General features: G+C 42.4%; 2 protein-coding genes and 1 long non-coding RNA gene across 15 annotated transcripts in view; 1 reads left to right on the top strand and 2 right to left on the bottom strand.

Annotated features, from left to right (window-relative positions):
* Positions 1-4,207: 4,207 nt before the first annotated feature.
* Positions 4,208-18,824, bottom strand: LOC121113246. The gene is made up of 2 exons (XR_005860082.2): positions 16,189-18,824; positions 4,208-12,704 (listed from the first exon to the last, which is right to left on the bottom strand). It is a non-coding gene; the product is annotated as an uncharacterized LOC121113246 (long non-coding RNA).
* DEGS2 (delta 4-desaturase, sphingolipid 2) lies at positions 5,003-23,724 on the top strand. Its single transcript, XM_421364.8, has 3 exons — positions 5,003-5,103; positions 13,104-13,846; positions 19,188-23,724. Exons 1-3 carry the CDS (start codon positions 5,022-5,024, stop codon positions 19,329-19,331), a joined length of 969 nt encoding a protein of 322 aa, XP_421364.3. The 5' UTR covers positions 5,003-5,021; the 3' UTR covers positions 19,332-23,724.
* Positions 23,498-26,303, bottom strand: part of EVL (Enah/Vasp-like) — a 128,756-nt gene continuing 125,950 nt past the window's right edge. For 8 of the 13 annotated variants that reach the window (NM_001389387.2, XM_046941831.1, XM_046941829.1 and 5 more), the window contains 3 exons: positions 25,610-25,676; positions 25,177-25,234; positions 23,498-24,100 (listed from right to left, as the gene is read on the bottom strand). In NM_001389387.2, coding sequence (NP_001376316.1) covers positions 24,063-24,100; positions 25,177-25,234; positions 25,610-25,676 — 163 coding nt within the window. In that variant the 3' untranslated portion in view covers positions 23,498-24,062. The remainder of the gene's footprint in view (positions 24,101-25,176; positions 25,235-25,609; positions 25,677-26,303) is intronic. The other 5 variants (XM_046941834.1, XM_040701064.2, NM_001389388.2 and 2 more) reach the window with 1 other exon arrangement.

Raw genomic sequence — 26,303 nt, 5'->3', positions numbered from 1 at the left:
TGCATCTTAGTTGAGCTAGTGTGGCATGATTTCACACATGCCAGCACAGAAAGTATAGTGAATATACATTTGTCTGGACTGCTCATACTGCACCATAGGACCAAAGAGCAAATCTGCAGCTCCTACAAAGAGCAGCACCTCTCAGCCCTGCTCATGCATATGCATTCCCGTGATTTACACACTCCAGCACTGATATTGGAAAGTGCTGAGCTCTCAGCTTCCATTAAAGTCACCAGTTATTGATAGATCCCAGGAGCACTAAGAAAGAAATAGACTTAGAGTTAATATTATGTTGTAAAAGGAAAAGAATCCAAATTTGAAATGAATAAAACTACTTAATTAAAAATAAATAAGATGCATAAATTGCTGCAGTCTCAGTGGAAGCTCAAGAGCAGCTATTTTTTGTTAAACTTTAGCTGGGTTTCTACAAGGCAATTTATATGACTACTCTATTTTCTCTGGCAGTTTTGCTAACATATGAATAGAAAAACGTGCACTCCTTAGGCATAAGCAAAGCTGATTAGTTCTTTTTTAGTGTGCCTATATGTTAGAAGGATTTGTAACTCAGCTATTTGAAGGGAATGTCATTTTACTTTGTGTTTTACAGTCATATCCCCGTCCATTCTTTTTCCTACAATAGAAATACTGAGTTAAAATATTTTTCCAAAGCAAAAAGCAAAATAGTATGGCATAATTATGTGGTTCTGTGATAATCTTTGGAATTCAACAGTTTGTTATCAAAGTTGTTCTGCAGCTGCTCCTTGCAGAGGAAATACTTCCCATACACACACCTGTGCACACACGTGCACACAGCTACCCATTGTACACAACTATCCATTTTCCTGTGGCTGTTTTTTCCCTCTTCTCAAGGCTCAGCCTCTGACTTCAAGGGGCTGGGCAGGACAAAGTGCTCCTCTTAACCCTGTGGCACTCCTGCTGTCAGAAGTATGCTTGGAAACACTGAAATAAATCAGGCTTCAAGTATACCAAGTTGAAGCCTGAGCATCAGGAAGCATCTTTGAAAGAGCAGCTCTGTTAATTGTAATTTAGAAAGCACTGTCATACCAATAATGTACAGTCGTGTAGAGTTTTGTGGATGAGATCCATCAGCGCTTAGAGAGAGAGGAGAGAAATCACTGTTTAACCTGATGCCTTTCTTCATGTGACTCACGCTTTCTCATAAACCTGATACCATTTGCCAAAGGGAATGCCTCAGGTTCTCACACCTGGGAGACGGTTACAAACTTTGCTATTTTTTGTGCAGAACATTTTCGCTGTGAAAGCAAAGTCCGGTTAGTGCACTTCACTCTGGTATTTGTATAGGAACACCAATAAACCCTTTCCTGAAGTCCCAGGACTGCAGAAGGGCGGCATAAGCTACCTGTGGGATGAGTACTTGGGGTGCACAATGGCAAATGTCTGTCGTGAAAGCAACTGCAAATCATCTAAACAATGTAAAACACCACGTGGAGCAGATAACTTTCCAGAAGGACGGTAGTTCCTCAGAGAAGCAAAGAAGCAGAGGAAAGAAAACGTAACGGAGAAAAAAATATTGACGTAGCAGAGGAAGCTGTTTCCCTTCGAATTCTGCAAAAAGCAGCGTTTCTAACTGCATGCTGCGCACGCTCGTCGCAGCACCGTTAATTACGGTCAGCCTGCGTTTGCGATGCTTCTCGCTAATGAGCCGCTCGCCGTTGTGGAGGCAAGAGCGCTGCAGTGCGCTGCGTGTGCGCTAGAGGGCGCCCGGGGCCGCTGCCTTCCCGTCCGTCCCCATCCCTGGAGGTGTTTAAAGCCTGGTGCGTGGCGACGCGGTTAGTGGTGGGGCTGTAGCGTTAGGTTGGGCTTGTTGATCTTAAGGATATTCCCTACCTTACCGATTCTATGATAAAGGTGACATGAATGTACCATATTATGTATGGGGTGGCTTGACGCTGGCTAAAAGGTGTCCTCCCTCCCCCTGAGGTTCAGCTGCAGCAGCTCCCCAGCACCTTTGCCTGCTGGGTTCACCTCCCTGCTCTGGCAGAGTCGTGCGGTGGCAAGAGAAAAAAGAAAGAGGATCGGCACAGGGAAGAGAGGACAAGTGGAATGCCAGGCTGACTGGCACATTGTTTGCCCTGAGAGGTCTCCTGTGTGTGCGTATCAGTGACATGATTCAGCTACAAACCTATGAAAACTTGACTTTGTTCAATAAAATACACCAGTTTTCAGGCTAGTTCTATAGGGCAAGAGTGTGACACCCAGTATAAAATGACAGCAAATGGTTTTAAAACAAGCAAATCTGTTTTCTTCAGATAGTTAAAATAATTACTTAGGAAGTTCCAACTTATTCAAACAGAAGAAACTAGATAACTTTTTTTATTGAAATGTGTGTCATGGGATGTGGAGCTCTTTCTTCAGAAAAGAAAACACCTTATTTAGAGATAAAATTGCTAAATAACCTTATTTTACTTCCAGAGCATCAGTTTAAAAAGAGTTAGCATCTAGAAACAAGAAAATGAGAAGTTAAAGCCTGCACACCAACACAGCATTAAGCCACTTCAAATGTGAAGTCTGCTCTTCAAGCTGGAAATAGCCAATGTGCAGGTGCAGGTGATACAAGTGCAGGTGTTGCTGCCCTATTCACTGTGTCACCTTTTCTGTTATCAGGCAGAAGGAAAGGGTAGCTTAGTGGGGTGGCAGATGCATGCATGGGAAACAGGTGTGGGAAAGACACCTTTGGGTGGAGAAGTGAGAGTGTGTTTGTGTAGAAGAGAGGAGTTTCAGAGCTGTTTTTTAGGCTGCACTCTCATTGGAGCAAAGGGGTTTTTTTTATTACTGTTGTGTTTTACTCAAAGCTGCTAGCTGTCATGCTGGAGGTGAGCATGACCTGTACTCAAATTTAGGTGAGTGCAATATTTGATGGTACTCTGTACAAAGCCAGCAATTGTGCTCCTCCTGTTGAGGAAAACAATTAACCCACCTCCTGTACGTTAAAAATTTCTCTGAGCTATTAGATTTCTTAATATTTAGAAGCCCTGAGCAGGTACAGGAAATTGCTGGTGAACAGAAGTCTATGGCTTGGAGTACCTGACCTTATGAAGCATGTTTGATTTGCCATAAAGTGCAGCGAGTATGGTGGATTTGTAGAGTTCAGGCAGTCATTATGAGATGCTTTACAAGGGCCATTATTCCCAGGTGATGCTAAAATCTACTCTCCTTTTCCTTTGTGGACAGATTTTCTGCCTGTTTGCACTTTAAGAGGATGCCATAAAACCAAAGGTGCCAAATGGTCAGAACTGGATAATGCTTCCGCCAGTTGTAGAAGATAGTCTAAAGCTGGTGTTTCTTGTTTGTCTGGCATCCACTATTACTCTTAAGTTAATATAACTTGTTCTGTTTGCTACTGAAATAGAAAGGATGAAATTCTACCCTCAAAGAGAGAAGCCAGCTCTCTGAAGGCAGAAAAGCTTTTTGTTCTTCTCATGTGGTAGGGCTGAAACTATAGCAATAGCTACACGAACGCATTGCCTGCAGAGAAGAAACTTTCTATGCGTCACTGACCATAAACCATACTACTAGCCTATTGGATAAGCATTTAGGAATGAAGTCATATTTGTTTTGTTTACAACAGTATGGGCTGCCCCACTGATTTGCTTTAATTTGCTTTTATAGTTACCTTGAGAACTCCTGAGCAGGAAGTGACGGATAAGTGTCATCACTTTCATGAGATCTTTGGCCTCTTCACTGGTACAGCCAAGAAGACATTAGAGTCAATTACAGGTTTAATCTGAGATACTGATGTTCTACTCTCTGAACAATTCAGTCATTACTTATAAAAACGTGTAACAACCTCACTTGGATTAACAGTCCATTAACTGCAGCTCTGTGTGTGAACACCAGCCTCATGTTAGAGCAGTAGTGGAGAACGGAGCATTGCGTTCACAGAGAGCTGACCTGTAAAAGCAAATTGCTTACCCTCCTGCCTCTGCTCTGGGCAAAGCTGCTTACCTTTACATGGCACTCTTTCCACTCAACCTGCATTGTTCAAGAGCTTAAATTCAGATCACTCAAGGGGAAAACATATATATAAAGTGCTGAAAAATTGAAGCCCTAAAGTTGTATAGCAGACATTACGGGGGTTTTGTTTTGTCTGTTTTGTGTTGTTTTATTTTTTAGCCTACATGTTTTTACACAGCTGTTTCATGTTTGTTTCATGTTTTCAGGGCTGTTTGTTTGGTTTTTTTTGCTACTTGCAACACAGTGATAGGCACTGCTAAGGATAAGAGTAAGGAGGGAGTTGGAGAGATCCTTTAGGATCAGGAACATAAGGGCATAAGATTGTCTCTGGGTTGTGGAGCTGCTCCCGGCAGGATGTGGTCAGTGGAAGGTGCACATCAAGGAACAGTGAGTGTGGAGGGCAGACAGTGGCTCAGGTACAGACTTGTACAAGGTTGCAACGGGAACAAAAGCAGTGCTTTAATTTGGAGCTCTGTGTGGAGAAACATCCCTTTGTAACACAGGTGACCTCTCCCTGTGAATCAGAGGCTGGAGAGGAGTCTGAAGCTTAGAAAGCCTTTTGCCTGACTTCACTGCCAAGGGCAGAGCACGATTCCCCATACCGCGCTCCCAGGAGCATGACCCAGCCGAGGGCTGGATGCTGCTGGGGCAGCTCTCACCAGAGCACCAAGGAGATGTGCACCAGGTGTTGGTCACCTTTGCGTCATTGCAGGTTCTACGAGCTGGGAGGAGCTCTCATGCCCTAAATCGCATCCCACTTCAGGCTGAGGCGCTAGCTTTACAGGATCTGGATTCCCCTCGCTTACCCAAAGCCTTTCCTCGAAGCGCGTGCCTACGGACTGCGGTGCTGCTGCCCCCGAGGGCACCTCGGAAGGTGATGGCAGCTGCAGGTTCCGCTGCACCCCCGTGCCCTGCAGCCATCCTCCCTCCCCGCACACCTCTCGGGCCGCCTCCGAGCACCCGGCACCGCCCCTTCGCGGAGCTATAAATGAGCGCGGCTTAGAGCGGGGTACAGTGCTGGAGCCATGGGGAATCGTGTCACTCGCGGGGACTTCGAGTGGGTCTATACCGAGCAGCCCCACACGCAGCGCAGGAAGGAGATCCTGGGTACGTCGGGGGGCTGCTCTGCACGAGCTCACAGTGCTGTGGGCTGGGCTGGGCTATGCGGGTACTATGCCTGTGGCTATGCTTCCTTCAGTTCGCAGCTGCTTCTGCACGGACACCCCATGTACATGTTGGAAGGCCATGGGGAATCCCCTTTTTCATCTGTAGCATTTCATCCCTTCTCCTATATGACAACGTATGAACCGCTCCTATATGATGATATGTGATCTATATGATTCTCATGAGTTTCTTTTAAACTATGTTCACAATTTCCACTTCCAGCTCAGTTTGCTGCATTACTCCAATTTACTCAATTCAACGCAGGGCAAGCTGGTTGGGGCTTCTCCTAAATGCAATTTTTAGTAGCACAGTAAAATAAATAGGAGGGTGCAAGTGAGCGTTCACTGGAGAACATCAGAAAGCCCTCCTGCTGCTAATAGAGCCCCACTGTCTGGATTTTCATATAAACATGCATATAAGCACGTGGGGTTGGGGAGGCTTTTACTTTTGTTTCAGGGACTTGGGAAGTTTAGGGTTTTCTGAACAACCAGTAACTCAGAACTGGTACAGAATATAGTTGCATATTTCTTAAATATGCTTCAACACTTAATCAGTAAAGGAGATTTTGCTTGGTTTTTCCTTCCAGCTAATCAGTAGGATGAAGTTTTTAAGTTTCCTTTTCATGAAGGAAGAGGCTGGGGCTGTGGTAATCAGGTGCTGCTCCTCCGCACTCCCATGGATTAATGTAGGATTACTCTAAATTAGAAAAACATTTCCGGCATAGTTATGATGGCAGAATATCCTGCTCCATGTTAAATTATATCTGGAAAAATAATTATTTTTCTCTGCAGTAATGAGAGGCAAATGATGTAGTTATATAAAATAAAGCCTCTGGCTGTTGTGCTGCCGATCCTTTTGGTTATGGGAACTCTGGGTGAGCTTTTAGCAGGAGCATTTGCTCCCACTTTTCTGGTGCTGCTGTGGCACTGGAAATGGAGATTGAGAAAAGCTGGGCAGAACAACCTGCATCTGACAGGGCAGAAGGGTCATGAGTGCTGAAATGTTGCCAAAAGTCATTGAAATTATCATGCTATTCCATATGCTGTTGGTATAAATCACTGAGACTGTATTGCTCAAAGCAGGAAGGTCAAAAAATCCCCCAGTACCTAGTGTCCTCACCAAAGGTCTGGTGTCTGTTCGGTGGAGTGCTCCTCTTGAATCTTAATATATACCTAGAAATATCCATGTAATTTACATTTCTGTATATAGCATTGCTTTAGGGTCAGAAGCATTCTTTGCTGATAAAGGAAGTACTTTCCTCCCTGTAGGTTAATGATTTAGTAGTTAAGCACTAAAGCTTGATTGTTTTCTGTTTAGGTTGTAGCTTCTGGAAATGTTGGTCTCCCTGAGGTATGGCTACTTGATTGAAATGCAAATTAAGAGTCATCTATTAGGAAAAAAAGTACAGGGAGACTGACAAGCACATCAGGCAGTTTCCTTTTACAGAAGTGGTATTTTCTTACACTGGTGTTCCAGCATGTTTCTATAGGCTAGCTGAGTTTCATGTCCTGGTTTGATCGTTAGCAGCCCCAGTGTGTCCATGACTTCGTTGGTGATGACAGAGACATTTTTAATCACTCAAACATGAGTTTCAAGTTCCAGTCTTTCAAGCTTTCTGCTTGCAGCAGTTACACTGATTCCTAGACAGCAGCCCCAGCAGGTATAACCCAGGATTTGTCTCTGAGGTAGATGGTTATCCATCAAGCAGTTCTGCTGTGTACTGCAACTGCACTGGCTATAAGCTAGCTAACAGTAAGCCTGTTGCAATAGATGAGTCTACAAGGGATACAGTTCCTAACTGTCACAATTATGCCAGCAAATAGACTGACATTTTGCACAGGGGAGAGATAGTACTTTTTGTCTTTGTAGTATCTACCCCTAAAACTCTAGCTTGCACTGCGTAGGTACTAGCTGCTGCTTAAAATGTTAAGGAACTCTCTTTTCCAAGCTGATACTTCAGTGTTAGTCTTGAACTCATGTTAACTTTACCTGCATTTTTCAGTTAATTAAATTATTTCATTGCTTCCCTCTCACCCTCCTGTTGGTGAAAATCCTGTTGCTGTCATGTACCAGAACTGAGATTTGCGTAGTGCTGTGGTGGACTCTATCAGGGAAATAACTGGCTGAAAACTAACCTGATGGAAAGTCTTACATCTGCATAGCCTTGCTGGATAGTTACACAAGTGATATTAGAGGGAGATACTGGGTAGAAAGTAGAGAGAATACTGACTTCTGGTAGAATTAAGATGTCTACTTCGTTGGAAGTAAGTGTCTGCTAGATTAAAGCACATATAGTTCCCATGCAAGATCATCATAGTGTTGAAGCATTGAGTTTTGTGGGTTTTTCTTAACTTGAGAGAAAAAAAGAAATCAGAATTATTACCAACATCTGAGCAACACCATAAGCATACAGTGAGCGGTCACTTCATCTGCAAACAGTCTTCCAAATGCAAGCAATGAGTAATATATTGTGGAATGGAAAGAATGAGACCTTGTTTGTGCTGTGGGTTGGATCTAAACTTAATAAAATTACTTCAGGTTGGTCAGAAAAATGTATCGGGATCCTTAGAGAAGCATTGTTTTTCTGCCATGGATGAAGGCTCAATCAGTGTTGCTCATAGTAGGATAGGAACAACCAAATAAGATCTAACACTCAAGCATGGTTATATACTTGACTCTTCAGCAAGTTATTTGGTAGGGAGATGACACAGGTGTTTCATATATACTTCATTCTGTAGGAGGACTAAGATATTAATTTATCAGCAGTGGAGTGAGGGAGCTCAAAATGAAAATGCCTGAATCCATTTTGTTTTTGCATTTAGCTAGTTTAGAAATAATAGTTTTCAGCCAAGAGGAAAGTTTCTCATTTATTTAGAGATTAGTATTTCTTACAGCTGACTCTCATATTGCCTATTTAAACTGCATACTTAGGAAAAGTCTGATGAACTGTACCTACTAAAACATGAAAGGTACATGTCTCAGTATATCAAAGCTCTGAATTGTATATGCTTCTGGCAAAGAAACAAGGAGCCTGTTTCCCTTTTATACTGCAGTATGTGGGCACAGCACTGCCACCGATGTGCAAGTTCTCATGCCAATTCCCTTTGGGGATCACATGTAATATAAATCACATGGGTATAAAGTCAGTGTTGTAGGCTCTCCTGATCTTCTGCTGACAATGTGTTAAATGCAACTGAAAGTTTCAGCGTAGTTTATGTTGCATGAGTTTGTGTGAGGAAGTTGGGAACACTCTTTTAGCTGTCCTCTACCCTTTAACTTCTAATCAACTACTAAACAAGTACAAATAGATCACAGCTGTTGTAGCTGTAGTGCTGACACTGTTTCATTTATCAGCACCACGCAGTACTTTGCATCTGGTGAACACCACTGGGTGACCCAGCAACCTTGAACCTAGCAGTACAAAGCCACCTAGGAATTCATGGGTGACAGAAGGTTAAGGCCCTCTTGCATAATGGAAATGTAAAAACTCTTATTAACAAGCTGGGTCAGAAAGATTTCTTATCAGTTTACATACTGAAGGGGACAGAGAAAGCAGAATTTTTTGTCATGCCATCTTCTACATATGTCTTACCGGTTCCCTAGTACATGTTTGGTTGAATTCAGTACCACTTTAAATGTACTGTGCTCTTTGCAAGTACATTCACAAGCTAAGCTACTGAAAACCAAAATACTATGATGTCAGCAAACTGACTTGCTTATTTCTGGTACAAGTATTGGCCCCAGTGTAAAGCAGAGCCAACATCCCATGCCTAGTGTCTCCTATTTGACCTGCCACAGGCTCACAGCAATAGAATGTAGTCAGGACATCAGCATCATAACTGCCAGGTTGTTTTTTTCTTCCCTAAAATTAGTCCTTGGAATCAGTAAAATTATTTCTGATAAGTTCTTTGTGCTACTATGCAAAGCATCATTAGGAATATCAGTAATCACATACAGAGGAAAAAGTTGACTCACCTGCCTAGTGATAGGTTCTCCAGCCATAAAGCACTCCTTTTCAAGAGATGGCCTTCATCCAGGAGACATTCTCCCTTCCGAGGCTCACCCTTAAATGAGCCCAGGGAGACCCTGGGTCCACCCATTCCAGTCACGTGGGAAGCACGGGTGAATCTCTTGCACCTGTGCTTCCTGGGCCAGCCACTCTCTTCATCAGGTGCTCAATAATCAGTTCAGGTTGTGACATAACAGTTCTCCTACACCCTCTTTTAACAGACCTGCTAATAACATCATATTGAGTTGTGTGCTAACTTTGGCTATACTTGCTGCATTCAAATAAAAGATGAAAATAATTTCTTTCTCTTGCTACTACTAGCTTCTCATAGATATGGGCACTGCTGCTCCCTTAAAACTCCACCTCTGTGGTTCTGAACAGCTCCATCTCCTGCCCATGTCTAGATCTGGTGTCTGCCAAAATGTACTAACAAATCAGTGAGAAATTCTATTGCCCTTGCTGAAGTCTATCTGGGTCTCAGCCACTGTTCTTCCATCCACACTGCTGCACCAATGGAAGTGCTGTTTTTTCGTCTTCCCCACTAGAGTTTTCTGTTGCTCTGAGATTACGGAATGCAGATAGTGGAGCTGGTTGGATTGGGCAGAATTATTATCTACAGCTGAATGCTGTACCAAAGTGCTTGCACTGCTTTTTCACCATGTGCTGACTTTGGAGAGAGAAGTCATGTTTATGCACTGCTGTACATCTATACCAGTACCCCTGCCCTCTTTGTGGCAATCTGTTGGCTCCTCCTGGACAACTGGAAGTAGTGCATGTGTGTCTTTGTTTCAGGTGGGACTGGACTGTTTTCTTCAGAGTGTCTGCTATGTTTTGGTTCTATGAGAAAAACAATGTTGATAACAGTCCGATATTTGGAGTTGCTGATAAGCAGTATTGTACAGTCAAAGCCATTCACAGTGAAGAACCCAAGGAGCTGAGAGGGAACAGAATCAAAAAGCATTTGATGCTTTTGATTCTGTTCCCATTGTACTCTAAAGGATGAATCCACATCCTGTGTGGTCACATAACTTTGTGCTCTTTCTTTATTCTCTTTTCCCTTTTATCTACAATGGCTGACTGTTTGTTTGCTTTTCTCATATTACTGTTCTCACTCCATGCTATGATCATAGATAATTAAGAACTCACTATAAATTACATTTTATGGTTGTCATCATGTATTAGTACTGACTCAGTGCTTGTTGGGAAAGAGATGGACTCTGACCTTATGGAAGTCAGCCATATTAATAATGGACAAGTGCTCAGGAAGAAGAAAACAAAAGTGATTTGGAAAAGAGAAGCATGATGCAAATCTCTGCATCTGCTCGAGAGGGAGAGAAAGTGTCTTTTTACTTCCAAAAATACTATGCAGAGAAAATGAAGGTGATCTTTACAGTATAGCTGTACAGGTTTTGTATTCCTTGGTGGCTCATGGGTCAGCTCTGCACAAGGGCCCAGTATCTGATTCTATTGCTTTTGGCACGTGCAGATTGCTGACAGCTAATGCCTGGCTTGCACAGCCCAACTGGTCATCTGCAGACACTTATCACAGAAGGTTGTCCCCATTTTTCAATTGTAAATGCTATATCTTGACTTCCTCCAACTCCTTCATCTAACTTCAAGGCATAAAGATGAGTGAAAAATGAGAAACAATAATCCTTATGTTGTCACATCTTCACACATAAGCATTATATATTACTGCAGTCATCAGGATCGCTACATCCAAGCTCAGACATATCTCATTGAAGAGAGCATTGCTTCAAGTTTTGGAGGGTCAGCATGCAACATTTTGCATTTACAATACTCCTGATGTGAAAGCTTCCCTGCAGACTGCCCCAGTAGTGGGGCTTCAGCCTGCAATACTTCCAGTTCCACCTGTCAGCCTCCCCAGGGCTTCTCCTTCACAGAATGAGGAAGTGGTTATCAGCATTAATGATAAACAGGCATAGTGTTTTGGCTTAACTATTACACAAATTTACTGTTGGATAGAAGTTAATCATGTGTTGAATTTAATATTAAACCCTACCATATTACTTCATAGTTGTTACCTGTGATAAATGCAACCCACGTGCAGTGCTGCTTGCAGACAATGCTGCTGCTGGTTAGAAGTTGCTGCTTTGACATCTCTCGTAAAAGATTATAAACTACAATCCTCCTTAACTGCAACAACAGTAAACTGGTCCAAAACTTTCTGTGTTCTCAAACTGAAACATACAGCATAGCTAAGTGGATATCCTGGCACTTTGTGTTAAAATTTGGTACCTATCTAGGTATCAGGGAATAAGTTGCAGCATATTAGCATTTCTAGTGTGAAAAAAGTATAGTTTCTAAAGTTACAAAAACTTGGACTACTTAGAGGTTTTTATTAAAAACTTAGGCTGACTTTGGAACAGTGTGAACTTACACTACTTCTTTCCCCCTTGCCTGAGTACTCCTGATGAAGATTTTGCCCTGTTGTCTGAAAAAGGGGAAGAATTGAGAATACCCCTTTTCTCATCATCATCCACCATACTTATTCTTTATTGTCTCTGGACTCTGTCAAGCTCAGCTACAGGTGACCAGCAGGCTGAAAACTGTTGGAATAGTTGCAGAGCATGACCACATCAACCTGCTTCCTTAAGTACTGCTGGATCTCTCTGAACTACTGCAGATGTCTCAAGGTTCATTCCTATAAAAACCATCTACTCAGTGCCTGGCACTGCTTTGCAAGGTCACATGAAGTGCATCATCTCCAGTGCTTGTTTGTAGTATATACAGCTGCACAGATGCAAGTTGCCGCAGCCTTGAATGTTATAACAATGGCATTGGTATCAGAACAATAGTCAGATGAAACTTAATTTTCTTTTCATAAAATATGCCTGTAAAACTTGTAGGGACACACTGTGTAACTTCAGGCTCAGAATGAGAGACTTGTCCTATAGTCTTATTTATGAAAGCTGTTAATTATTGAGAATTGCAGAATATGAACAAAAGAAGAGAGGTCAGTAGGTGAATAAAGGCCATAAAACTAAAAAAGCTAACATGAGAGTTAATACTGGAAGTTAGATGTGAGAAGTTTGTAAGGAGATCTGAAGTAACGAACAGCTCCTAGAAGATAAGCTTCACTTCTGTGCATTTTCTTAAAAGAACAAATGAATGGCAAAACAAATCAAAGATCAGTAAGATGGTGCTGCACTGGCATGAGTGTGATCTGGCAAGTCTAACTCATGTGTCTATGATTCTATACTGTGAGAAGCTGTGGTGGGATTGCCTATGTGACTTTCATGCCTGTTTCTGGTACGCGACTTGAGAACAGGCTCATTGACTTCAGGACAGGCTCCCAGCAGTATGGGAACAACGACAACAAATTATGTATCTTACAGATTCCCAATAATATTATTTACTTTCTAGTGATGTTAGTATTTGTAAAGACATGCGCATGTTGCAAGCACTGGCAAACACTCAAACACTTACTTTTTCTTAATGCTGCAGTTATTGTATAACCACAGAGTAAAACCAGGAGAGCCTGTTGCATGGCCTTCTTTCTCTGCTGGTATGTCTGAAACCAGAGAATGGAAAGGGCTACAAACAAGGCATCTGTATTTCTTTTCTGTTGAAAATAGCATCTGGACTAGGCAAAAAGAAAGGGAAGTAAAAAAATGTGACAACTTAAGTCTGATGGTCACTGGGATATTAATACTCATCCTCATGAAGATAAACGGGGCCACATGTTGACCATCGAGGTCATCATGTGCACACACACATATATTGGACACGATGCTAGAAATGGGAACAAAACCCACACATTAGTGAAGCCTTTTCTGTAGTGGGTTTGGAATTTCCGTTTTATAAGACTAGGGCCTCAAACATAAGATGATAAAAAGTAAAGAGCACCAGCAGTGGTCGTGTTTACATTTTCATGAGTTAATGAGATTTTCTTTGCATTTTTTCCCTTTAGCAAAATATCCAAGGATCAAGGCTCTGATGGGACCAGATCCACATTTGAAATGGATTGTATCTGGAATGGTTTTCATGCAGTTTCTAGCATGCTATCTGGTGAAAGACTTATCTTGGAAATGGATTCTCTTCTGGGCTTATGCTTTTGGGGGTTGCATCAACCATTCATTGACCCTAGCCATCCATGATATTTCACACAATGTCGCCTTTGGGAACAAGCAGGCCAAGTGGAACCGATGGTTTGCAGTCTTTGCCAACTTGCCAGTTGGTGTCCCTTACTCTGCTTCCTTCAAGAAATACCACATAGACCACCATCGGTACCTTGGTGGGGACAGCCTGGATGTGGACATTCCTACAGATTTTGAAGGCTGGTTCTTCTGTACGCCACTTCGGAAACTGCTTTGGCTCTTCCTCCAACCTCTATTCTACAGTCTGAGACCACTGTATGTGAACCCCAAAGCAATTACACAGATGGAAATATTTAATGCCCTTGTGCAGTTTTCTGTAGATTTTATTATTTTCTATCTTTGGGGACTCAAACCTATTATTTACTTAATAGCAGGTACAATTCTTTGCATGGGCTTACATCCCATATCTGGGCACTTCATAGCAGAACACTACATGTTCTTAAAAGGATATGAGACATATTCTTATTATGGACCTCTGAACTGGCTCACCTTTAATGTGGGCTATCACATGGAGCACCATGATTTCCCCAGCATTCCTGGAAGCAAGTTGCCAATGGTAAGTACATCATAATCTCAAGTGAACTGGTAGGTTTGTTTGTTTGTTTGCATTATATGATCCTTTAGCAATAGTCTGAATTTCTCTACTTCCCTCATCTATCTGTTCTTGACTCTTCAAAGTGTAAAAGGCTCATCTAAAGTGAGACAGGAGGAAATCACTACTTGAAACTTGTCTAATGATCAATCTATATATTAACTACATTGCTTAATTAACATCAAACAAAAATCTTTCTATTTTTTGAGATGACATAAGTATTGGAGCATGTTCCAACTTGCTACAAATAACAGAAGAAAATAAATTCCTGCTCTCCATGACTTGTTTTAGCTCTGCTGCCCCACCCACTGAAACTGAGGCTGCCTGGCCTGTCATTGGGAAAATGCTGTGGCTTTACTCTTTTAAAATCAAATCTTTTTTGTTTACATTTTATCAGTTGTGGGAATCAAATTTTGAAAGCCCAGGTGTCCAGGAACAGTTTTGAATCCACTGCCAGCTATGTAGTTGCTCTTCTGGATTTTAATACGAGAGTTCCTCAGCAGCTGTGCTCACAGTGCCAAAGGGATGTGACTACAGCACATTACACCTATACCCAAATCCTCTGGCACGGTTGGAAGGAAACATTGCCTGTTGGAAGCTACTGCTGGAACTTCCTTGTGAGGAGGAGGCAGGGCTGAAATTATGGTGCTGTGACCCCTACACTACTGCATGACTCAACTTCTATGATGGTGTATCCAGGAAAATTGAGTTTGGGAACCCCATTTTATGAGTTGATGTTAGAGTCATAGAATCATAGGGGTTGGAAAAGACTTCTAAGATTGTCTAGTCCAAACACTGATTTATCAATAACCTATTTTCTTAATTACAGAAACATTGAGAGGAGTTTTGAAACAAGATAATTTCTTGTACAGTAGAAGAGTGCAGAAAGCATGTATACCAAATGTGTGTTGTATATATATATATAAATAATAAAATAATATATATATATATTATATATATATGCATATATTTATATCTTTTTTTTTAAACACCCCCCTTCTTGACTCTCTCCTGAAAAAGTTGGCTGTTCCTGATGGGTTTCAGCATTTACATGTGAAGTTCTCCAACTCCTCTTGCTGACACATCTGGTACTTCAGCTAGGAACTGGGCTTAGCTTTAGCTTGAAATGTTCAAACTTGTTAGATAGGCTTAGATACTTAGCTTACTGAAATGTAAATACAAAAGCAGGAGGTTAGACCTCTTACGTCAGACAAGTGAAGCAAGTGATGAATTGAACTTGCTGGGATTGTTGCTCCAGACCTGAATGAAACTTGAAAAGCTTTTCCCCACCCACATCACAAATAGTTTAGCCTAACTCCTCAAGGCAGTGAGCAGATGGAAGTGTCTGCACTTCTCTGTAAAGAGGATAGAGTTATAAGCTGAATTTTATGAACTTGTCTTCATCTGTTTCTAGCTCTAGGGCACCTGAGACTTGCCCTGCTGGTAGAGGAAATACGAGGTTTGTCATTCGTTTTTATGTGATAGAACAACATGGAAAAAATTGAGTCACTGGCAAATGAGCAAGTGAAAAATCTACTATGAGGTACAACTTCTTTGTCAAAAAAGTTATTGCAGAAAATAGTGTTTCCCTTGAAACAAGTTGGCTGCTCTTCTCTGCAAATTGAGAAGAAAAGTTCTTTGGAAGGAGGGGGGACAGGATTTAGCTATCTGTGGATAGCTGTAACGTATGAACTTAATGACATATAGGGGTAGAAACCTCCCTTGCTTTCCCCTGTTTACCTGCCCAGCAGATCCTTCACTCAGTAACTCTGTTGTCTCTTTAGCACCCAAACTTCTAATAGTTTAATTGTATTTAGTTTCAAATATTGGCAAATTTATGTTGGGAAAAAGGTCCTTTCCTTGTTCTTGCATGAGTGAACGGAGAGGAGAATTAAGATCAGAAAATATTTTAAGCTTGGAAAGTAACTGAGTCTTCCATTTACTTATCAGAAGAGTAAATTTTTTTCCTTTATTACGGGTGTTTCATCCAGTATGTGCTTTCTGAGTAATATGTTTGCCACTGGAAAGACCTTTACCCTAGGACTGTGGCACATTTGAAAGAGGAAGAATTGGGCTGTGCCATAAGCTTATAGAGACTGCAAATGAGTGACATGAGTGCACACTAAGAACTTGTCCCACTAGTATAATGAGAGATTACTCAAGAGATATTTTAACATTATAATGAATTGTAACGTTATAATTTAACATTATAATGAAGGACTTACTCTAAAAACTATAGCCATAGACTTACGACTAGGTTAGCCTTTAAGTGAAGCTTTAAAACAACAAAATATCGTGTTGCTTACCAAAGGAGTAAGAAGATTGATTCTTCGTTATCTGAAGGGTTGAATATACTTTTGAGGAGAGGGAACACAGAACAAGGAGGAACTTGGTACTCTTCCTACAAACTACAGTAAAAACTGTAACATTACCAGAGGCAAACTAGTTATTCATTAAGCTTGTGAAAGACATGGCATGAAATGAGACTTTATTAGACAGACAAGACTGGAAAACATGGCAGATGTACTTTGGTTGAATTGCAGATTTCCTTAACCCTGTGATGGCTAGGAGGGCTAGCTTGAGTTTTTCCTCCTTCCCCTACAGTCAAGGAGTACAGAAGGAACTTCTGTACTTCTGTTCCTTCTGTACTCTGCTTTCTAGCATTCTACACCTAATTTTTCATCTTGTCATGAGGACTTCTAGCTTCTGTTTTGCCCCAGGAGAGAGTCTGTAGCACCTGTGTTGTAATACTACTATACAATATCTGCTACTGTGGAGTAAGATGGGTGTCCTGTTGCTGTACTACACAAGACCAGAAGCAAAATTTAAACCCAAAAGATGTGATGTATTATCTACTACCTTGATCTAATTGAAGAAAAGCATGCACTACGTGCATGGTGCTTACTAAGCTTATTACAGAATTTAGTCTTGGGTTGTCCCTTTGTAATTTCCATTCAGAAACTAGCAAATGTCTCCAAGTTGTGATCTGTAAGAAGGGAGGCAGGAACTGAAGCAAATGGACCCTTTCCAATGCAATACAGAGAGTTTGGGATGGGGGAGCCAAGGGCAGGATCAAGAAATACTGCATTACAATACAGTCCTTTCTAAGATGACGGTAACAATGTTTGCAATAATTGCTACCTGGAAAAACTGCCATTCACAGGTTTTGTTCTGCAACCAGAATGCAACATGGAGGATGACCTTTCCAGTCTAAAGTACACTTAACAGATGTATTTTAACATCATACTTAAAAAGGAATCTGCACATTTAATATAGCAGATCCTAACCAGTACTCTGTGTTGACAGTAAAGAGGAGGCTGTTTTGTTTTGCACATGGAGATGCTGAGACAAATAGCAACAGGCAAACTGTTCTTGTGTGCATCCATGGCAGAAGATAAATTTGTTCACTTGTTTTTTTTTTTTCTCCCATGCAATGGCAAAATGGAAAGAGGCACCAAACAAATTTCCATGTCCTTTCCATAAGAAAATCCTTCAGATGTCACCTCCCTAACTGCATTCACTAAATTTTCCCTCTACACCATTCTTTTATCAAAAACATTTCATCATGGTTTCTCTTCTCTCCCTCATTTTCATACACCTCATGTAGTTTTCTTGCCTGGAGTGCAGAGAACTTGCAAAAGGTGCACATGCTGCCAGCCTTCCTGCACCAAGTGCTGCTGAGCACAAAGGCAAGCAGGAGCAAAGAGCCACTGTCCCAAGCTGATCCAGGATAACCTGCTCCAGAGCAAGCCCTTGGCCACCTCCTATGGTTTCCCCACCAAGGTTTTATTCAAAATGAGATGCCACCAGACCATGCAGTGCTAAACTGACGTGCTTGGTGAACAAGCAACTCCTCCATCACTTTGCCTCAGCAGTGACTTTCATTCACCCAGGGAGCATACTGTCTGAACAGCCTTTCCTCTCATCATCTGTTTCACTTACTCACATTAAATTATTTCTGACTGTGGTCACAGGAGCTGAGCAGAGTTCTAAATCTGCTTTTCCAGAGATCCTACCCAGTGCCTGGACATCACCCTTCTTGTAGCCATTAACAGATGCTTCTAAGGGGAAACTCTATCTGAATCATGTCGAAAATGAATCACATCTGAAGTACAGACCAATGCTTTAAAGCAAGATGTAAGAAATAATTAGGAAGCCAGAGTTATTCAGTGACAGATCGAACATAATCAGACCTGGGCTGAATCTTCCACCTCCAACACAACCACCAGCACGAGGGGTGCACAGAAGTGCCTAACAAGACTTGTGCCTTGCCTACCTACGTCACAGGAGCTGTCTGCCAGGAAGCTCAGCTAGCGATGTAACCATCATGAGCAGTACAGGCTTATGATTTAATTCCTGCTGTCATTCTTACCTTTCCACAAAGTGCTGTATTAAGACTACGTCATCACGCATTGGATGCTGCTGAGTGCCTCCTCCCAGTCAGCAATTTATGCACAACTTCAGAGTTTCACTGGAAGTCTTTACTGTCTTCCTCACAACTGGTTTTAAAATTCTGCAGTATTTTTAAAAGGACAAGTCATGTTTCCCAGCAAGACAAGCTGCTCTGGTACAGAGCCTTGTTTATCTAGGGGGTGGACTTCTAATAAAGCAATGCCCAGCTAGTTTTTTGTTAAATGTACAGTACCAGCTGCTCTCCTAAGTGTGTCTCAAAAGAGCAGAACATCTGGCTGGATGGCAGCAGTTGTAAAACTTGGACATTTGTAACAGGAATAAAATTGTGCCAGGCTGATAACTGCTGAGGAACTATGAAGCATTTCTAGCGATGGGCAGAGAAGGAGGGACAACCCTGGGATCTCCTCCACATGGAGAAGGAAGTCAGATTTGCATCAGTGGAGTGGAACAGAGGAAAGACTAAGGAAGCACAGCCCAGACTGTGTCTTCAGCATTTTCTCAATTGCTGTTTCTCGCCTACCCAGAACCCTCTGCAGAGAAGTATTATGAGTGGCAAACACTGCTTTAAATACGGTGTGTTGGAGTCCTGGCAATTTATGAGGTGGATTAGTCATCTTGTTATGGAAATCCTCCACCTTCCCAGTGAGAGAGATTTGGTTCTGACTGAAGGCAGAGATTCATCATCTGTTAAATCCTAACACTGTTAGGCAAACCTTGTGTAATAAATCTGCTAAGTATCTAAATGTACTTAAGTCTGTCTCATTTGAGCTTCAGAAACTCACAAGCAATAACAACTTCAGGCTATAGCAGTGCTATCAGATCTAAAAAATAAGACCAGAGTGCACTTGACACCATGCAGCTAAACAGCTCGTTCTCTGTTTTATTCTTCCAGGTGAAGAAGATTGCAGCAGAATACTATGACAACCTCCCTTACCACCAGTCCTGGATCCGAGTCCTGTGGGACTTTGTATTTGATGACAGTATCGGTCCTTACTCAAGGGTTAAGAGAAAATGCAAACTGGCAAAAGAAAGCTAACAGACCAGCTGCAGCTGCTGCACTGGCATTTTGTTTGTTTGAATGGTTTGAGTGCTCTGCAGAAGAAGAAGGATGCTTGTGTGTGCTTGGTGTAGCATTGGTACGTGCTCCTTGGATGAAGAGGACGAGTGTCTGCACTATTTAAAACTACTGATACTTTTTAATAATGGATATTGTATGCAATCTTGAAAAACTAGACGAGAGCAAGATACATTCACATGAATCTTGGTCTAGGCTTAGAAGTAACTTCCTGGGACATGTGTGTCCAATGTGGAGTTTTGGCCTGGTCTGCAATGAAGAATGTTTGTTGCGTGAATGGACGTGCTTGTGTGTAGGGTAGAACTGGTTTCTCTTCATGCCAAGTTAGATGTAGATGCTTTGCATGCATAGGACCATGAAAGCAGGGATGACTGGCATGCAGTAGCAAATGATACTTTCTAGAGAACACGAGAGTGCCTTCAAATTGCCTAAATATTTTGTGCCTGACAATAGATGCTTGCAGTGATTTTGTATATGAAATGGAATGTGTATGTATTTTTTGTATATCTGAATCAATATTTTGTTAGCTGCTGTTTGACCTCTATTTCAGGGCTTTTTCTAAACCTTTCCTGAGCCATTTCTGTTCTTAGTACCTGGTGTTCAGTGTAACTTACTGGCAGAGTTGAACTGTGATGCGGAAAAACCCTTTCTTTAATCTTCAGCTCACTGATCAGCAATATGGCATACCACAGCTCGTGTTGTGAGGAATGGCTGATCCTTTCCCACTCATTCTTTCAACAGTGTTCATAATTTCATCTTTCCTCATATCTCTCACTACTAGAAGCCCCTCTGGGAGTGGAAGGGTTCTAGTTTAAATTGCTCCTTATAAGGGCTTTTACTGTTCCTGATCATCTTTCTTGATCTTCTGTGTATTGTACCAATTTCTGTGAATAGGAGTTAGGAATAGCTATCATTGAAGACACTGGAAATGTTATGGTGACATTTTTCCTAACCACTTGCAGTGCAATTCTAATTTTTTCTCTCTGTGATTCAATGGGAACTAACTCAGCAATCAGGAAGCATGTGATATTCCAGCTATAAAAGTCATCACTCATAGTGATAAGGGGATATAACCAGGACATAGATCTGGTGTTGTTTCTCTCCCTACATGCTGTATATTGCGCTATTGACATTGACCTAGATCTGTCATCTCCAGCCCTTGGAGCAATTCCATCTTCCTGCCTCTTCTCCAACCACCAGCTTCTGGCTACCCTCAATAATAGCGTTTCATCAAAAAACCTTAGTCACCATACCTTTCTCCATGCAGAATTTACTGAACAATTTCTTGGGAGTTAGGAGTTGAGATGTCATCTAGTAACCCTCCGCACTCTGGAAAGCTGACTACTTACATCTATCCTTACTAAATGGCTAAAAGAGAACATATCTACAAAGATCCTCCTATGAACTGACAGTTTAATCCCTCTAGTGGTTTTGACCTTGTTTTCTTCTAGAAATCCATATACATTACAAATGGGGAATAATTTATTTTATGTTGATCTCTCAAAGATCATTACTGGGCTTGGAATGCCTGATTTCCTCAATAAACAGGGTTTTGTTCCTGCCTCCTACAGCACTGCATCCAGTGAGTCATACTGGTATGACCTTTTGGCAGTAGATTGTCTCAGTCCTTCTGACACTTCATGATCAGATATTCAACTTCCAGTGTCCATATCAAACTGTTTCACAATTCTCAGCCAATTTAGTAAGCAAACATAAAAACAGTATTAAAGATTATTCTGTGTTCCTCATTCCGACCATTGCATTACTCCTCTGTTGAAACTGACTTTCCTCTAGCTCCCTTAGGTGCTTCACAATGCCATTAATCTACACGATGCGTATGTTAATAGCCAAGCCTGACATAGAGGCTACACTATAAACTGAGGGTAACCAAAGTTGTTGGCTGTTTCTCACCTGCATAGCAGCTGTGTTCCCACTCTGCTTTGTCACAGTCCACCCGTTCTGCAGAGAGATTTGAAGGTGCTGGAAGTCCTGGTACCTGCTGTGCTCTCAAGCAGCAAAGCACCAGTTAAGAGGGTCACTGCTCTCCTGGTGAGGTTGATCACAGCTGCTCTCTACCCTTAGGACCTGACAGATGCACTCAGAACTTCAGCAATCTGGGATGGATTTATAATGCTGAGTGAGCACCTGGAGATGGGAGCAGGTGTTACTGCTTCTACCAGCCAAGCCCCCCTGCCCATCCTGTGTACCTTGCGACTCTGCTCCCATTAAATGGCCCCGTGCAAACTTCAGTTAATTGTCTTAATGACAGGAGGCCTGCAAAGGAGGGTAAGAAAAGCTCTTTTACAGCAGGTTGCTGGTGTTACTATAGGGTCATACTGTATCCAGGCTGTACTCAGCCTGGGTGACAGTGTGGTTATTGTTGACTGTAGGTGCAGTGCCACGCTCCAAGGTAAAACATGAACTGAGCTGGGGCTCAACTTTATCAAGCCTAAAAAAGGTTAATGGAGACTTTCCCAGAATGATTGTGGCTATATGTGAGGCAGCAGTTTGGATAAACATTTGCTGTTTCAAGTATGCCATGAAATGGCATAGGTCAAGAGGTGAAGGCCTTAAGTTGCACCTGCAAAGGCTCCAGATGAATATTAGGAAAAGTTTCTTCTTAGGAAGAGCTGTACTGCATTGGCACAGGCTGCCCTGGGAGTTGGGGGGGTGGGGATCACTGTCCCTGTAGATGTTCAAGAAGTGTGGAGGTATGGCACTGAGGTGTATGGTTGGTGTGGGTTGATGGTTGGACTAAACAATTTTAGAGGTCTTTTGCAACCTTAATTACTCCATGAAATGGTTTTATAATTAAGAAACACATGAGCTATTGTATCATATACAGCAGACTATAACAAACTTGACTGATGTTTGGCCGTGTTCTTCCTACCAGTAAGGCTCTTTCTCCTGGAGCTGTAGTGTTGTGTTTCACATCCATGCCTTTCTGCTGTAGTTCCCACATGAACATCTTATCCTGCCGTCTATCTTTCTCTAACCAGGTGGGAAGCCAGCACTAAACAGCTAACAGATGTCAGGCTTAGACTGGAGATTGACCTTCAATTAAGCTTAAATTTCCCCCAGTTATCTAGTAGTTAGTTTACAATCTAACTGGAAAAAAAAAATGTTTTCTAGAAGACAGATGGAGTGACTTTGAAGACTGCTGAAGGACAATTGCAAGCTCTCCAAGCCAAAGCAGATAAAAGTTTATAAGTAACCAGCAAGCCTGCCCCACCCATGCCCTCCTGGGCATCCTACTGCTTGAAGGTAGCCATGCAGGATCGTGGAATTGGGTGAGAAGGAATGGAATTGAGCCCTGGCCCAAGCCCTGCTCCAGCAGGGCCCCACAGCAACCTCCTGGTTCCTTCCTGAGGGCTGAAGAATGGCCATTGCTCCTGAGGCTCTGAAACAGCCTGGTTTACAACATGAAGCCATCGGGAAGGCCCAAAGCAAGGCAGGGGGCTGGGGAAACACTGATTTCTACAGCTGAACTCCCATCACTTCTTGCCTTCTACATAAAGCTGTCAAGGAGATTGTATGATGGCTGCTGCCTTGTAAATCTCACACCAAACCAAGTTGAGCAGAAATTCTCAAGATTTCACTGGTAGAAAGAATGGTAGCAAAGCAAAGCACACATGTGACCTGATAGGTAAGAGCAAGTGTGTGATGAAGTGCTCAGCCATGCTGGTGCAGTGTCCTGTACTCATTTCTGAGACCTCAGTTGCCACAAAAAAAAAAGCCTGCACAGAGTTAACAGATGGAAACATGAAATATTAAATGAGTGACTCCCATAAGCCTCTAGTTCAGCAGCACTGCATGTGGGATTTCTGCTTTGCTGTGGCTGTGCTGCCCTAATACCTTCAGCAGCCTTGCTCTGAATGACCCCCTCTCCTTCCAAAAGCCCATACAGGTGCAAGTGATGGGATGGGTGGGGTTTGTTCTTACTGAGGAGATAGAGCAGGACAGTTAGGGGTGGCCTGAGGCAGCCATAAGCCATCATCCTCCCCTGACCTCCGCACTCTCCAGGTGAGTCTTCATCACCACCCTCCCCAAGCCAGCGAGGAAACGTACCCAGGTGACATTAAGGTGGAGAAGCTGGAGGGGTTACAGTATAAACAAAGGCAGGGCCATGTGGACAATAAACAGTTTATTACCAATATGAACACAGATACTGTGATGCAGACGTACCATTTTTTTTTAATATTGTGATAACTCTGAGACAAAGAACTTGTTGGCTGACAACTAACATGTCTCTTTTCTTCTGGTGATGCCACAATACATTTCTGTTGGCAAAGGATCTTCATTTACATTGCAGACTACTAATAAAATTACTTTGAAGTCATCTATCAAAAGCAAATGGTTCACATGTGTTCTTATCTACTACTAAAAAGAAAGGTAATACATTTAAATAAGCAAATACAAAATACAAAAAAGGCTGACAAATCCAATGTGCAGTGTCAGATGAAATCTAAAAAATCCAGAAATTTAAAATTTAATATTCTTTAGATTAAGACTTTTAAAATGAAGCAAATCCAAGGCAGCAGCAAGCTTCAAAGTGTGCTGAGTCTGCTAATAAAAAGGGTATAAGAACAAAGACAGTGTCGGTGTCCTCTCTCACCATCTTGTGTGACCTTGGTACACTCAGAAATGATTCAATCTTCCTAGCATTCTTAGTACCGTCCAAATGCTTTGCAATCATGTTGTACTGATCCTACTCAACTCCTGCCGTATGGCTAGAAAACCAAACCAAAAAGTTAGCGCAGAACATTCTACCCAGCACATGGAAAATGCTAAGTACAGAGCTTGCAGAAAGTACACGCTGGTAAAAGGATGAGTGGAGGGTAAAAGGATGAGTAAGGGTGAGCAGTCAGCTGTTTGCTTGCAAACTGCAGTAGTGCTTTAAGTGGCATCTGCGATTCATGTGAATGTCTTATTTTGCACTGGAATGAACTGGGGAGTCTCTGAGGGCCAAGCTGCTGGGACCATAGCGAACGGGCAAGGGCGTCCTCAGCTGCCAGCTGCCCAGCTGTTATGAGCACGTGGCGCTGGGGGAAGGGCAGCGGGCATGGCTTATAGCTGTTTGACAGTCTCCTCTTTTTTCCCTTTGGTATCAAGCTAAGATGGGAAATGCAGGGTGTGGGTGTGGATCTTCGCACGCCCTAACGAAGGTGTCAAATAAATAGGTACTTTGCTGTGCACGTCAGTAATAGCAGCATTATGCTCTCTTATGCTGGCCTTAAAAAACATATTTTGGCACAAAATGCAAAGCAATTTATTAAAAAACAAACAAACAAAAAAAAAAAAACCCAAAAAACTGCTGAAACATTTCATTTCACTGAGTTAGAAAAATATGTGGCTATTCAGATGGAATTAACTGAAATAGTTTTTTGAGCACAAGCATCCTCCAGAGGATGCTCAGGAAGGGTTTCCGTTTGGTACACTTGTCCCTTCCTGTGTCAGACCAGTTGCAAGTGATTTCACGCTCCCTGGTTGTGATAAACTGATGTGCCATGGGCTATGGGTCAGCCCTTTCTCCCACTCCCACCCCCACCTGTGAGAGGCACAGGCCAGAGAATTTTTCACAGGTTGGGGTGAAAATGTGTGTCAACAGCATAAAAATAAAGGATGCGAATATAGTGTTATGGCCAAAGCCCAGTTAAGGTAGAAGGTTTTTCTTCAGATGTGAATATAAATCAGAGCCGCCCAGACAAACCTGAAAACACCAGAGGACTCTCTGCAGTGCCTATCATCTTATCTACAGGAAATTAGTCATAAAGGTGAGAAAAATAATTATTTTTCTCTTTCTTACCATCAATTATCTCCTCTTTCACTTTGTGTAACTCTCTTACAACTTCCTCCAATATTTCCTGATGAGACAAAACACAAGTCAGCTGCTCAGCATTTCCTTCTGACTGGTGGAAGAAAACGCAAGTTTAACACGGTCGTGGTGGGTCCCCCACCTCCACGGCTGCTCAGAGCCTGGTGCTGCTTGCAGCTATGGCTGCACTCCCAGGCCAAGGGTGCAGCAGAGGCTGGGGCATTTATTTGCATGTTTTGTACAGACATCTTGCTCAAATAGCAGTGAGATTGTGCTCTCTTGCTGCTCACCAGCTATCCCTTCTCTAAGCACCTAGTTGTAGAGGAAACCAGAAGACTGAACAGCTGTTTTGCTTGTACAGCGCATGTATGGGGGAAAATGGGTAGCTTGTCAACTCCAAGTGTGAAAAGACCTTTCAACTCACCTGTTTCATCCGATCAAAATCTAAGGCATCCATAGCCACATCATTGCTGCTGCTCACTGGCTTCATCCTTGATAAAGGGAAGAAGAGAACAAAACACCGGCCAATCAGCTGCCTGCAGTGCGTGCTGAGCCATCCCCCCAGCAGCCAGTGCCAGAGCAGCAACACCCATATGGGTGAGCTGAACTAGGGACTTTCCATGTGCTGCTGGGCTGCATCCTCAAGGAGGCTGCTCCTGCCCAGCCTCAACCCCAAGGAGGCTGCTCTCAGCCTTCAGCAGAGCAGAGAACACGTGTAAAACTGGTCTGAAACCTAATTCAGGCTTTTTGGGGGGTTGTGGTCCTTGATGACTTTAAACTACAAAATACTGGGACCTACCAATATACTTCATTACAGCATTGGCAATTTGCAAGATAGATGTCTCGTTTTCTATCCTTCTCAATCCAGTTTTTTTGTACAACCACCCTGTCTTGGCTACCTAGGCTTTAGTAAGCTGTTAAAATAATAGTAAAACACAGGTCAGCGTAAGGCTAAACCAATAATAACCCAACAATCCTTTCCTTGGAAAGGCCTGACTCAAGCAGAGCTTTGTGATAACACTGCACAGCGCAGGCACTTTGTCATGACCCAGAAGCAAACACAACCTGCCCTTAAGGCCTGATATATTTGGGTGTTATCAGCCTCGCGGACTGTATTA

The sequence above is a fragment of the Gallus gallus genome, chromosome 5, assembly GCF_016699485.2.
Source record: "Gallus gallus isolate bGalGal1 chromosome 5, bGalGal1.mat.broiler.GRCg7b, whole genome shotgun sequence".
Classification (NCBI taxonomy): domain Eukaryota; kingdom Metazoa; phylum Chordata; class Aves; order Galliformes; family Phasianidae; genus Gallus; species Gallus gallus.
The sequence above is the reverse complement of the archived record's forward strand: the minus strand, read 5'-3'. Positions and strand labels throughout refer to the sequence as shown.